Source organism: Plecotus auritus (assembly GCF_963455305.1).
Source record: "Plecotus auritus genome assembly, chromosome: 10".
NCBI classification, from domain to species: domain Eukaryota; kingdom Metazoa; phylum Chordata; class Mammalia; order Chiroptera; family Vespertilionidae; genus Plecotus; species Plecotus auritus.
This window is the reverse complement of record NC_137785.1, coordinates 4,078,608-4,092,746: the sequence shown is the minus strand read 5'-3', so window position 1 is coordinate 4,092,746 and position 14,139 is coordinate 4,078,608. Positions and strand designations below refer to the sequence as shown.

At 62.1% G+C, this 14,139-nt stretch overlaps 1 protein-coding gene across 1 annotated transcript; it reads right to left on the bottom strand.

Moving 5' to 3' along the window:
* Positions 1 to 428: 428 nt before the first annotated feature.
* Positions 429 to 3,638, bottom strand: LOC308234881 (patr class I histocompatibility antigen, A-2 alpha chain-like). Its single transcript, XM_080643302.1, has 8 exons — positions 3,521 to 3,638; positions 3,121 to 3,405; positions 2,614 to 2,889; positions 1,745 to 2,020; positions 1,521 to 1,622; positions 1,060 to 1,092; positions 898 to 945; positions 429 to 752 (listed from the first exon to the last, which is right to left on the bottom strand). The coding sequence occupies exons 1-8, from the start codon at positions 3,591 to 3,593 to the stop codon at positions 748 to 750; spliced, it is 1,098 nt and encodes a 365-aa protein (XP_080499428.1). The 5' UTR covers positions 3,594 to 3,638; the 3' UTR covers positions 429 to 747.
* Between the last annotated feature and the right edge of the window lie 10,501 nt (positions 3,639 to 14,139).

The following is a 14,139-nucleotide window of genomic DNA, read 5'->3' as shown; positions in this document are numbered from 1 at the left end:
CAACACTCATGGAGAAACGCTCAGCACCTTCTCATCTTTCCTCAAAGTCACCTTCCCAGCCCCACTGCCCTGGCTCAGCAGATGAGCATCAACCTGTGAACCAGGAGGTCATGGTTCCATTCCAGGTCCGGGCACACGCCCAGGTTGCAGCTCAATCCCCCATGGGTCCTGGAGATGCGCTGCATTAGGACACGGGTCAAAGCCTGGGGGGTGTGAGTCCCTGTGACCACAGGTCCTGATGGGACAGGGTCCCCTTAGGGACAAGGTCAGAGGAGCAGAGAGGTGACCCGGCCGAGGAGTGGCCACGTCAAAGCCCACGATGCACTGAGCCCTGACCAGACACAGGTCCCGACCACGCTTCATCCTCCCAGCCCCGCCCGTTCCACCTGCCACAGGCCCAGAATAGCAAACACACGGGACCCGGAAAGTTCTTGGTGCTTCTATTTATTTCCCCTCAGCATTTAGGATCTTCCCCTTTAATTAACCCCCCAAGCCTTCTTGGCAAGAAAGGAACAAACCAGGTCACATCCAGAATCTCATTTCAACATGGAGCAGGCAGTTGAGCTCAGAGCACCAGGGAGGAAAGTCAGGGATGGGGATGGGGATGGGGATGGGGAGGGCCCAGCTGCCTCTGGGGACAGGAGAGTGTGGAAAGCAGGGCGGGGCCAGCCCCCAATCAGAGGTTCTTGATCAGGAAGTGGGAGCGTGAACACATCTTCCATCACTCAGACCCACAAGGCAGCCGCCTCACGCTGTGGAGGACAATCATCATGAGCAGATTCAGGGCAGTGGCTGTAACTGGTGACATTCTCAAACCCACTTCATGCTCACAGTGTCCCACAGACTCCCCACCACCCAGGCCTCCCTCTGCCCTCCCCTCCCCACGGCAGGTCTCACCTTTAGAAGCCGAGAGAGACACATCAGAGCCCTGGGCGCTGTCACTGCCTGGGGGGGACACACCAGGATGGGGTCAGAGCCCAGGGCAGGAGAGTAAGGAGGAACTATGGGGGTGGCGTCTGCACTGTCCCAGGGACTCAGGGGTCACCCCTCCATACTCACTGGCAGCCTGAGCGTAGCTCCCTCCTTTTCCACCTGCGGGAAGAAAACATCCCGTGAGAGACCGGGGAGGAGGCAGGGCCATGAGGTCCTAAAGGAAGCCCTAGTCCTGGGCCCCAGAGAAGTTTCCAGAACCCTGTGTATAGACCCAGGGCAGGACCAGGAAACCTGAGGGAAGTGCATGTGTGGGGACTGGACCCACCGCCCTCCTGGAGTCTGTGCACAGCAGGGACCTGCCCTCTGACCTGGGGCTGCTGGGAACGGGGTCCCCACCACCAGCATCATCAGGTGATAAGTGGGTCCCTCATTTCCCACGGGCCTCACTAAAAAGTAAGTGTGAGCACAGAGCCCCACACTGGCCATCACACGCGTGGGGACAGTGCTTCCGGTGAATGAGGCGGGACACACGTCTACCTGGGCTTGAACCCCCGGAGGGACAGACACTCAGACCCCACCCTGCCCACCTGAGCGCCTCCTCCCCCACATCACAGCTCCAGCCACAGCTCCCAGCAGAACCAGGCCCCCAGCGATGCCCAGGATGATGATGAAGGTGTGAGAAGGCGGCTCTGGGGGGAGAAGGGAAGGCAGGGTGAGGGCCCTGACCCCAGGCTTCAGCCACGAACCCACTGAGGTCACCCAGGGCCCCTGCTGCCCTGAGAAGAGGCTCTGTGCCCTCGGCCCTCCTCACCCCATCTCAGGGTCAGGGGCTCGGGCAGCCCCTCGTGCTGCACATGGCACGTGTATCTCTGCTCCTCTCCGGGGGGCACCCCCACGGCCGCCCACTTCTGGAAGGTGCCGTCCCCTGCAGGCCTGGTCTCCACCAGCTCCATGTCCTGGGTCTGGTCCTCCCCATCACGCTGCCAGCTCAGGCTGATGTCCGCAGGGTAGAAGCCCAGCGCCCAGCACCTCAGGGTGACCTCATGGGCAGACACGGGGTGGTGGGTCACGTGTGCCTTTGGGGGGCCTGAACGGGGGGGGGGGGAGAAAATGCAGGACCTTTGCATCTGCCATGGGACACTCCAGCAGCGCCCATGTGACCATCCAGAGAGTGGACATACACCTGGGTCGGGGAGGGTGCACGCTGCCCCCACACAGGCCTGGGCAGAGGTACCTGACAGGACCTCCTAGTCTTTAGAAAGTTCTAGAATCAGAGAGACACAGCCCAGGGCAGCAGGCAGGTCTCTGAGGGGAGTGAAGGGATTTGTGGTCCTAACCAGGGTGGAGGCCAACGTGACTCAGAAAAGTTGGGGTCAGGTCTCAGACACGGGGGTGTGGGCAGCGCACAAGGCCTGAGAGAGAAGGTCCCCGTGGGTCCCAGAGCCCCTGCAGGGCCCATGGGAACCGCTGATGGGCTATTTCAGGGGGGCTCCCTGCACCCCAGGAGAGCCTCACCCCTAACTGTCCCTGAGAGGAGGGGAGTCCCTCTGGTATGTGACCTGGACATCCAGGGGACCCCCTCCCTGACCCAAGGAGGGGTGTGTGACACTGACCCCCTGTCCTGTCTCCTTGTAGGACCCCAGCCCCGGGGAGAGCGGGCGGCCCCAGGGCCCCTGGTACCTGCGCGATGCAGGGTCTCCTTCCCTTTGTCCAGGTACAAGCGCAGTGACTCCACACACAGGCCCTCCACGTAGCTCCTCCAATGCTCTGCCACACCCTCCGCCTCCCACTTGCGCTTTGTGATCTGAGCCGCCGTGTCGGCCGCGGTCCAGGAGGTCAGGTCCTCGTTCAGGGCGAGGTAGTCGGTGCCGTCGTAGGCGAATTGCCAGTACCCGCGGAGGAGGCGCCCGTCGGGTCCCACGTCGCAGCCAAACATGTTCTGGATGGTGTGAGACCCTGACCCCGCCCCGAGGTCAGCCCCGCCCCCAGGTCAGCCCCGCCCCGCCCGCCCCGCGGGGCCTGAATCTGAACTGAAAGTGAAATCGCGTCAAAGTCCCCGCGGGCTCCTCCCGGGTGGGGGCCGGGCGGATCCCGCCGCCTCGGGGTGACGCTCGGACCCGGACCCTAGGGGCGACCCCGGCCCGTCCGTGGGGAGGGGGGTCGTGACGGGCCCGGCGCGCGGCTCACCGTCCTCGCTCTGGTTGTAGTAGCCGAGGGCGGTCTTCAGGTCCACTCGGAAAGTCTGTGCGTGTCCCTTGGCCCTCAGCGTCTGCTCCTCCCAATACCCCGGGTACACCTGCTCCACCCACGGCTGCTGCATCCACGGCGCCCGCGGCTCCACCCTCGGACTCGCCGCGTCGGTGTCGAACCGCACGAACTGCGTGTCGTCCACGTAGCCGACGGCGAGGAAGCGGGGCTCCCCGCGGCCGGGCCGGGACACGATGGTGTAGAAATACCTCAGGGAGTGGGGGCCTGGGGGGCGGACGGAGGGCAGGGCCGGGGCTGACATGCGCCTTCCCGGCCCCGCGCCCCCGCCGGGTCCCCTCGCTCCTCCCCGCACAGCCGCCCCCTCCGACCCCGCACTCACCGGCCCAGCTGGGGGTCAGGACCAGCGCCCCCGAGAGCAGCAGGAGGAGGGTGGGGGGCCTCATGACCCGCATCTTCCGCGTAGGGGACCTTCTGAGTCCGGGCGCTTCCGCGGAGGAGTTATAACCAGAGCCGCGGGGACGCTGATTGGCTGCTCTGGAAACGCTCAGCCAATGGGAGTGAGGAGTGGGGTCGCGTCACGAGTATCCAGGAAGGAGGCGCCGACACAGGTTGGGAGAGGAGAAGTGAAACCAGGGCGCTGGGGAGTCCCCACCACGGAGCTGCCCCCCCAGACTCTGTCCCCTGCTGAGACCTGCGCCCAGGCCTGGGCCCTGGACTCGGTCCTGACCCCCCTCCTGCGCGGAGCGCCCGTCACACTGTCCCCCGAGGCCGGGCCCAGGCGCTGTGCTGTTCAGGGACTTTCCAAGGTTTGGGGTTCACCATCTCTGTGCACCTCACACAGGCGGGAGGGGCCAATAATCCTGTTTATGTGGTTCCGTCTGTCACAGTCACCACTCACGGAATCACACGGGAAACAAGTATTAATGCACGTCGCATGCTCACTGCCCGTGAGAGGGTAACAGAGGCATGTTTTTATGGAAAACACCCATTTCCCAGAGAACAAGGAGGAGAGAGGAGGGGCCTGCTCCCCTTTCACATCCTCCCGTCTCCCTGGGAGACGCTGGGTGTTCACATTTGCTTCTGCGTTTTATCTGTTATTGTGGCTGCAGCTTCTTAGGACACAGACGGCCTCACAGAAATGGGCAGGAGCAGCGTTTTCCTGACCTTTTCAGGTCAGTGTGGGTGCTCACCTGTGACAGTCACTGCAGCGACACAAGTGGTCGTTTCTGAAAGGGCTCTGCACAGTGAGACCTGAAACCATATTGACTGCATTCTTCTTGTTTTAGTTTTTTAAATATATATTCTTTTATTTCAAGTAGGGAGAGAGAGAGAAACATCAATGATGAGAAAGAATCATAGATCGATCCCCTCCCTCCTACACGCCCCACACTGGGGATCGAGCCTCTAACCCGGGCATGTGCTCTGACAAAAAGGTGAACTGTGACCTCCTGGTTCATAGGTCAATGTTCAACCCACAAGCCCCGCTGGCTGGGAATATTGAATATTTCCTGTTCTGTCATGTCACCGTCCCCAGAGCTGTCTTGCTGGGTGGCTCTGTCCTCATGCAGGTCAGTTAAAGTGATGCCTGTGTCTCTAAGTCCCAGAGCCCTTCCCGTGCTGGTGCATTAATCACTGTCATCAAAGCTCACATGTGTGTCTGTTCCCACAGAGCCCCTAGGAAAGTGTGTCCGCACTGGGGAGGGTCTAGCTGACGTGGTGGGACACCCCTTTTCCAACTTCTGGTTTTCTCTCGGGGGCTCACATTTCATCAAGACAACAGGCCTGTCCGTGGTCCCCTGCCAGGTGACATGTCCTGAAGTAAGAAGCTCATGTTTATTATTTTAAAATATTTTTTTTATTACCTAAACCGGTTTGGCTCAGTGGATAGAGCGTCGGCCTGTGGACTGAAAGGTCCTAGGTTCGATTTCAGTCAAGGGCACGTAACTTTTTTGCGGGCACATCTGCAGTAGGAGGTGTGCAAGAGGCAGCTGATAGATGTTTCTCTGTCATCGATGTTTCTAACTCTCTATCCCTCTTCCTTCCTCTTTGTAAAAAATCAATAAAATATATTTAAAAAATACATACATATATATATATATATATATATATATATATATATATATAGTTATTGATTTTAGAGCGGAGGGAGAGAGAGGGAAAGAGAGAGAGAGAAACATGAATGATGAGAGAGAATCTTTGCTTGGCCTCCTCCTGCTCACCCCATTAGTGATTAAGCCCACAACTCCGGCATGTGCTGTGGACTGGAATCAAAGTTGGGACCCTTCAATCCGAAGGCTGATGCTCTACCCACCGGGCCAAACCAGCTTGGGCACTCACGTTCCTGTTTGAGAAAGTGTGTGCCACTTCACCCAATCTCAGCAATCCTAGTGTCTGTGTCATTCATTCTTTTAAGTAAACAGGGCCAGGCCGGTGTGGCTCAGTGGCTGAGCATTGACCTCTGAACCAGGAGGTCAGGGTTCCATTCCTGGTGAGGGCACCTGCTGGGTTGCAGGCTCCATCCCCAGTGGGGGGGGGGGGGGGCGTGCAGGAGGCAGCCTACCCATGGTTCTCTCCCATCCTGGATGTTTCCATCTCTGTCTCCCTCTCAGTTCCTCTCTGATATCAAATTTTTTTTAATATATTTTTTATTGATTTTAGAGAGGAAGGGAGACGGAGATAGAAACATGCATAATGACAGAGAATCATGGACCTGCTGCCTCCTGCACGCCCCCTACTGGGAATTGAAACCACATCCAGGGCGTGTGCCCTTGAGCTGAATGAAAGCTGGGACCCTCCAGTCAGTACACCTATGCTCCATCCACTGAGACAAACCAGCCAGGGCTCAATTTTTTAAAAAGTAAACATGGATTCCATGAGAAAGAGGCTAGCCCCGCTCACACACATGATCTCCCGGGTACATGACACTTGGGATGTGGCAGAGGGTTTTCTGTGTACTTCCCGGGTCATCATATAAGGTTATTTTAATCCTCCATTTTTATTACAGACAGTTAAGAAATTAATCCATTTGTGTAATGAAGGCAAGATACATATATCTTCTTTTTGAGAATATTTTCATTTTCCAATTACAGTTGATGTACAATATTGTATTAGTTTAGGTGGACAAGTCTGCGATTAGACATTCATAGAACTTATACAGGGATCGCCCCATACATGTAAGACCATGTGACCTCACATGTAGCTGTTACAACATGATTGACTGTGTTCCCTGTGCTGTGCTTTCCTCCCCATGACCACACTGTAGGGACCGTGTTGTAGTTCCTCCTCCTCCACCTGCTCTGCCCAGTCCCCCCGCCCTCCGGCAGCCAGCAGTCTGCTCCCTGTGGCTCTGAGTCTGTGGCTGCTGTAGGTTCTGTTGGGCTGATCCCAGGGGCTCTGAGTGCCGGCTGTGGGGAGGGTGGTCATTGTTCTGTGGTTGTGGGCGGATGCAGGCACCGCGTTCACTTTTGGGGCATCTCCACCGGAGTCCACGATGTTTTAAAATGTGGATGGAAGGATGAGGCTTCAGTGAATGGAATAATTTCACCGCCTTCCACCGCATCGTTTAAAGGGAAACTGGTTCTGTTCTCTGTCTGTCTGTCTTCTCTCTGCGGGTCAGTGCTGGTGGGAGGAACGATGATGGAGGTCGGGTGTCAGCCCATTCGTGCTGAGCTTGGCATCAGCGCCCCTGTCAGCGGAGTGAAAAGGCCAGGATGTCCTTCATCTCCTGCCAACAGTGTTGACCCCACATCCCGGGAAAGGCTCTCAGAGACGTCAGGGTTCCACGGACCACACTTTGAGAAAGGTTGTTCTGGATAAAGCAGGGAGAGAATCCCAACTGTCACTGCCTCTGCCTCCTCTTCTCTTCCCAGAATCCCTCTCCGTGAGGCAGATCCTGCGTCCAAAACTGAGCTCACAGCATTGCCCCTGGGACCTTCTAGAAGAGAGCTCACCCTGGAAATCCGACAGGGAGAGCCCTCAGCCTGGGAGGTGGGGGGAGGGACAGGGGTGTCCCCTCTGGGACAGGGAGAGTTTGTGCCTGAAGACACCAGTCCCCCAGACCCCTCCTGTGGCGTCTACACCCCAGCTGAGTGAGCGCTCCCATCCCACACAGACACCTGATGTGTCTGTAGGAGCAGCCATCTTGGCAATTATTTTATTCCTTTTAATTAAAAATGTTATTGATTTAGAGAGAGAGGACGGGAGAGGGAGAGAGAGAGGAACGGGGATGGGAGAGAAGCACTGATGGTTGCCTCCCCCACACGCCTTGACCAGGGGTCACACCTGAGACCTTCCAGTGCCCAGGACAACACTCACCCTGAGCCCCCTGGCCAGGCCTGGCCCTTTTATGCAAATGGACCGCGTGCTCAGCCCTGAGGCCCCGCCCACAGTGGAGCAGTCTGTCCAGCAGCACATTCTGTGAGCCAGGACTCACTCTGCACCGCTTTCTCCCACGTGGCGGCCACCAGCTGCCGTGGCCACTGCGCCCCTGACACGTGGCTCCTGTGCGGAGCAGGGACTTCCCTTCAGGGACCTGTCATCCAGCCGCCGGGGGGCGTGTAGCCGCCCCATGAGACGGCGCCCGGCTGAATGCTCTCAGTGTCCAGTCTCTGCCCCGCAGGCCCCGTGGGCTCACAGACGGATGGAGGTGACCGTGTGTGCACGTGGAAGCCACGGGGCTGCATGTGTCACTGACGCCAGTTGTGTGTGTGGGTCTCGGTGATCCTCAATCCCAGCTGCCCAGGAGCGTGTAATGAACACGCATGTGACACCGAGCGCACAGGCGTGACCTCAGATGTGAGTTAGCGCCCTCAGGGTGTAGGGCCCACAGCGCCCCTCCCTGCAGCCTTCCTGTGTGCGTCCCCCGGACCTCGGTGCTGTGTTTGGTGACCCGGTGACAGGAGCAGGCACAGCAGGCTTTCCCGCAAGAGAAAGTGTCTGTTGAACCAGCAGGCGCAGCTCCCTGGAGGCCCCGCACGTACTTAGAGAACAGAACGCAGAGGAGGTCACTGTAGATTCCACCCTAGAACCCCTTACCTGCTGCTCCTCCCCTTAACTCCCCCCAACACTCTAACAGCCCCGTTTCCCTGCGCCCTGGAATGCTCTCCCACAGAGGACATTATATGTGAAGCGTTTGCAGTTGTGGATGAGAATTTCTCAAACCAACACCCAAAGGTGGAAACCAGGAAGGAAAACATAAAACTTGTCCATGTCAACCTCACACTCGAGAGAGACAACCTCAGGCCCAGAATCAAACTCAGAGACGCACCAAGATGTTGACAGAGAAAGGGCCCCGTGGACCAGTGATCCTCAGCCAAAGCCCAGGGGACCCCTGTGGGCAGGCGAGGTGGGTTAGTCATCATTGCTGGGGGAGATCCTGTCCCTCGGGGGCCATGAGGCATCCTAGCGGGAAGGGGGAGATGGGGCACATCTAGGAGGTGGGCTCTGGATGGCGACCTGGGGAGGGTCTGGGGAAGCAGGCTCATCGGATGGGTGGTGTCAGGGGGGCAGGGCTGTGGGTGGGCAGCTCAGTGACTGTCCAGGGACAAGGCCGCCTGCAGCGAGGATGGGGGGCAGCTGGAGGGAAGCAGCCTCGCTGCCATGAGCCCGCGCAGGGTGCTGTGTGGTCCTCTGTGAGCTGAGCGGGCCTGTGTGTGTCTGTGTGTAGACACAGGGAGGACGGTGTGGCTCTGTCTCCCTTGTCATGGCCTCGGGACGGCGTGTCTGAGGGTGACGCTCTGAGAGGTGACTCGTGTCCAATGGGAGAGGAACCGGCCCCGCTGTGAGCTCCGGGCCAGCTCCCGACAGCACTGAGGCCTCGCGGGTCAGACCAGGTCCCGTGGGGGCTGCGTGTCCTTCTCTCCGAAGCCCAATGTCTAAAAGCATCCACAGCCCAATCCGCCAGTGAAGCACGTGAGGGACAACGTGGGAAGAAGAAATGCGGATGTCAAACACCTGTCTGTGTGACAGACACATGGGGACAATAATGAGAAAGTGGAACAGGAGAAACAGGGATGAAATGGAAATCCATCGGTTTGGGAAAGATGGAGGAAAGGATGGGAGTGGGGGCAGAGGGAGGGAGACACCCTGTGGTGCCGGAGGAAGGAGGTGGATGCACACAGTTTCTAAGGAAGCTTTTCCCTAACGTCCCCGCCATTCAATGTGCTCACACTCCCCGGGGCTGGTGGCCTCAGGGGGCTGAGCATGGACCTATGAACCAGGAGGTGAACTTATGATGTAGGGTCAGGGCACAGGCCCTGGTGCCCCTCCCCATCCCCAGCAGGGGGCGTGCAGGAGGCTCATGACTGACTCTCATCACTGATGTTTCTGTCCCTCCCTCTCTCTTCCCTGAAATCAATGTAAATGTATTGAAAGACGCAGTAATAAATGTGCTCACATTATGCACAGAAATGTCTCTCTTGGGCATTTATCCTGAGAAAATAACCACCTGTGTCCTAAGAACATACCCATTGAGGGATTTTTTAAGCAGTTTTTATTGCACTCAGGGCACTGAGACAAGTACAAGTGACCTTGTAATGAAGACGCCGTGTGGGTCCCTCACAAAGGAGCAGGCACTGTGGCATGGAGAGACTCACAGATGACTGACATACAAGTTGGGACAGAATTAAGGGGCACCTTGCAGAGGGGCTGCGTTTTCCTTTGAGAAATGCCGAGTTTTCCTAAAACCAGTGAAACCCAGCGCTCTTACACACGTGCGCCCTGGACAGCGTTGGAAAGAAGCGTCTCCCCTTCCTGCTGTGAGAGCGACAGACGCCATCGCCTCCACTCAGCAGCCTGTGCCACCACTCGCCTGCCCCCTGGCCTGGCCCTCAGCGACTATTCCCCCAGAAATGCCAGCGCAGCCTGACCCGGAAGCAATGTTTTGTTCTTAAAGTTCCCGCCTGCGGAGAAAGGAGCCCTTGTCCATCTGGACCAGCCATGGCCTCCCTGCTTCCCACTCACCTCTGCCAGCCCCGCTCCCCTGGCTGGAGGGTGAGGGCCATGCTGTGGCCTTTCTCCCAGCACCAGCCTCTTTCTGGGACGGGCCTGCTGCCTCCCGCCCCGCCCCCATCCCAGCACTGGCCTCCCCTTCTCCCCAAAGTGCGGTTCCCAGTCCCGGACAGACAGCGGTGCTCATGGGGCGTCACCACCCACACTGTCCTTCCCATCGGAGAGGCAGACAGTGAGCTCCGCGCCTGGCTTTCTCCAGCTTCCCTGCCGGTCAGAGGATGCTCTGCAGAGCTGCGTGGGGCCTGCGTTCTGTGCCCATGTGGCCCCCTAAGATGCAAAAGGAGGGACCATCTCTACTCTCCCACCTGGGGGGGGGGAGGGGAGAGCAGCTGCTGGCCCAGCCGGGCGCAGGTCCCAGGCCTTCCCGGCTAGGCTCTCCCGTGGGAACCGGTGATGGTTCCTAATGACACGGTCCCAGTTATGTCCCCAGAGGCCGAGCCGGGTCACCGCACCTGCCGCAGCGCCTCTGCCCAGGGAACACAGCAGCCCGCTCCCCGGAGGGACAGCCTCCGCCTCAGGCACGGAAGCGCCCGGGGCTCAGAGGACGCCCGTGCGGGTGGCACCCGTTACAGGGCTGTGGGCCCCGCGTCCCCCACGGGTTCCCCTGCGAATAGGGAAGCCCCGGGGCCAGGGCCTGGGGGGACCCGCCGGCGGCCCCAGTTTGAGGTCAGCAGGAGCCAGCGGGTCCCAGTGCGCCCTGGGGCGGCGGCTGCCTCCTGCTGCCCAGGCCCGGCCCGCAGGGGGCGCTGCGCGGCTCTGCCTGCATCTCCGCTGCTGCCGCTGAGACCCGGGTTGGGGGTTGTGTCCCCGCTTTACTCTGGGCCTTCTGCTCCGTGACCCCTTCCCCGAACCCCCCGGGAGGAGCCCCTGCACTGGCTGCGAGGCCGAGTCCCGGGACCCGCCCCCCAAACGCGGGCAGGACGCGGCCGGGCAGGTCCAGGCTGCGGGCCTCCCCGCGGAGGGAACTGGTCGCCGCCCCAGGCGGGCCCCTGGGTCCTGAGCTGCAGCGGGGCGCGAAGGGGTCCCTGAGTCACCTTCCGGCCCGGAGGCCACAGAAGCAGCCTGTTCTCGGGGTGCCTCTCCTGGGGCCCCCCAGGCCGCACGGCTGCCCTCCGCCCCCCACGCAGCCCGGAGTCTCCACGCGCCCCAACGCCGCCGCCGCTCGCGGGTCCGCAGGGGCCTCAGGGCCGGGACTCCCTGTGGCCGGGCCCGCTTGGCCGCAGCCGCCCGCGGTCGCTAGCCGCTCAGCTGCAGGGGGGCCTTGGCCTTGAGCTCCAGGGGAGGCCTGGCGGGGGGACGGCGCCCCGGAGCCTCCTCTGCAGCTGCCGGGGCGGCCCAGGCGGGCACCTGGCTCCTGGGCTCAGCTCGCTCCTGTCTGGGTGCGTCCGCCCCAGCACCCCCTCCCCTCCCCTCGGGGCTGCGCGCTCCTGGCTGGGCCTGTGCGGGTCTCCCGCCGCTCGTCCTGCTTCCCCGCCGCCTCCCCCGCGCAGAGCGGCCCGTCCGCCGAGCCCTCACGGTCAGGCTCCGTCTGTGGATGGCCCGCGGCCCGGGTTCCCTCCGTGACGCCCGCGGCCCAGCCCGGCGTCCCCCCAAAGGCTCCCCCTGAGGATGGTCCCAGGAGGGGGCGGCCCTCAGACCCCCTGAGCTGAGCGCAGCAGAGGGGGTGGCGCTGTCGCCCCTTCAGGCCCCGGAGCGGGACCCGCAGCCCAGGAGCCCGGCCTGGTGCTGGGGCGGCTCCCTCCGGGGCCCCGACCGGCGGGGTCCCTCCCAGGAGTGAGGGGCGGGACCCCGCGGGGTGGGTGCTGCTGCGGGGCCTCAGCTCTGGCCTGCGGGCAGCGCAGGGGGCTCCTCTTCCCTTCGGGGTTCCGGTCCCCACACCTGGTTTCCTTCTCCCCCAGGGAGGCTGCGCGGGTGAGGAGGGGGCGCTGGGCCCCGTGGCCATGACACCCCGGGTTCGTGGGGCCTCTGAGCCCTCCCCCCTCTGCCTCCTGCGGCTCCTCGCCTGCTGGGCAGCCGGAGTGTGCGGAGCCCGTCAGCTGAGGGGGGCGCACCCCGCGCTCCTGGGCCTGTAAAGCGGCCCCTGAATCGCGGTCCTGTTGCGAGTCTCCTGTGCGGACGCCCCCGCGGGAGGGACGCGGCTCCTGCGCCCGCACCTCTGGGCGCCCCCAGGGGGCAGCACATGCACGGGGACCCCAAAGGCCACGCCCCCGGCCCAGCCCCAAGGCTGTAAAGTGGGGGTTGGTTCTCTCTCAGGTGCGTGTCTGTCCCCACAATGGAAATGCCTTCCTCCTGAGGGTGCGCACCAGGGGGCTCACTCCACACGCCCCCATTTCGCAGGACCCACGCGCTCCGGGCTGTGAGGGAGGCCCTGGCCTCCCCTGTCATCAGGACGGTTGGTACGTGCGGCTCCTTTGCTCACTGAACACTGTGCTCAGCCTGATGCAGCCCCCCCTCTCTCTCAGAAAGAGGGGTGCCCCCCCCGGGAGCCAGAGCGGACGGCCTTGCTGAGGGGCCAGGGGCGGGTTCCCAAGGGGACGGGGCGGAGCGGGAAGCGGGGGGCAGGGGTGTCCCCAGCCGCGTCCCCTCCCACAGGCCTCCAGCGGGGAGGCTGGGAGCTAGGGCAGCGCCCGTGCGCGGGGCGACTTGCTGAGGAGGTGACTGTGTTTGTGGGAGACACCCCCCCCACATGGAGGGGTCCGGCTCTCAGTCCCCAGACCGCTTCTCTGGGACTCCCAATCGTACCGCGCAGGCCCGTCCTCTGCGCATCCGTGGAGACGGCCCCGCATACGCAGCTTCCCGGATCCCCGCCTCTGGGGACACGACGCCCGGGACGCGAGGAGGCCCCGCGGGGCGCAGGGCGACCAGGAGGCCTTCGAGGAGCAGCCGGGGGGGACCAGCCCAGGACTCACCCACAGAGGTGCTGGGAGACGCGCAGCCTCCTTGGCGGGTCCCCGGCGCCCGAGTGTCCCTCCTGGACCCGCCTGTCCCTCTTCCGCGGCCGTGACGCAGCCCGCAGTCCCTCCTCGGCTCCTGGGCCACGGCCTGTCGGGGGGCTCGGGGTCCCCCCGCGGAGGTCACGCTGAGGTAGCCGTGGCCGCGGGGCGGGCAGGCGGGAAGGGAATCAGGAACAGGGCGAGGCTCCGCAGAGGCTCCGGTGCCCCGAGACCCGCAGCCCCAGACCCGGCGCCCAGCGAGCAGCGGGGGCGGCGGCCGCGGGGCCACGGCGGGAGCCCTTCTGGAGACGCGCCCCGGGCGCCACGGGTGGAGCTGGGACTGCGCCCTCCCCGCCGGCGGCTGAGGTTGGGTGGTGCCCCCCGCACTCTGGTGAGCGCTCCAATGCCAGCGCTGCGGCTCCTGCCCCTCGGCCGAGCCCACCGACGCCGGGGCGGCGCTGGCAGTGATGAGCCTGAGTCAGGGTGGGGGTCGGGGTCGGGGTCGAGTTGGGGCGGGGCTGAGGTGTCGGCAAGGGACCCCGGTTGCACAGCCCCTTCCTGGGCCCCGGGCAGCGACCGCTCATGCGGCAGCCCCGCCCCCCGCCCCGGGGGTCTGCAGCGGCCGGTCCTCGGGGTGGGCGGTGCCCCCGCGGGAGGACGGACAGCGAGGAGCGAGCGGTGTGGCCGCAGCCCGCCCTGCTCTGTCCTGTCTGTATTGGCGCTAAAGTGTGAGCACATCCAACATGCAAGTAAGTGAGACTCACATGAGATGACACACACACACATATAAACTTTTATGTATGAAGAGGTGGGGGAGGGGAGAGAGAGCGGGAGAGATAGGAGAGGTTAATTCTTACTGGGGGATATTTTTCCAGTGATTTTCTCTCTTTTAGAGAGAGCACAAGGGAGGGAGGAGGAGAGGGAGAGAGGGAGGGAGCACCCATGTTGAGAGACACGCCCATTGGCTGCCTTGCACGCGGGGAGGAGTCTGCAACCCAGGCACCTGGGTCCTTCCTGTCCCTCTGTGAGCACTAGGAGAGCGGGGTTTTCATTTGTT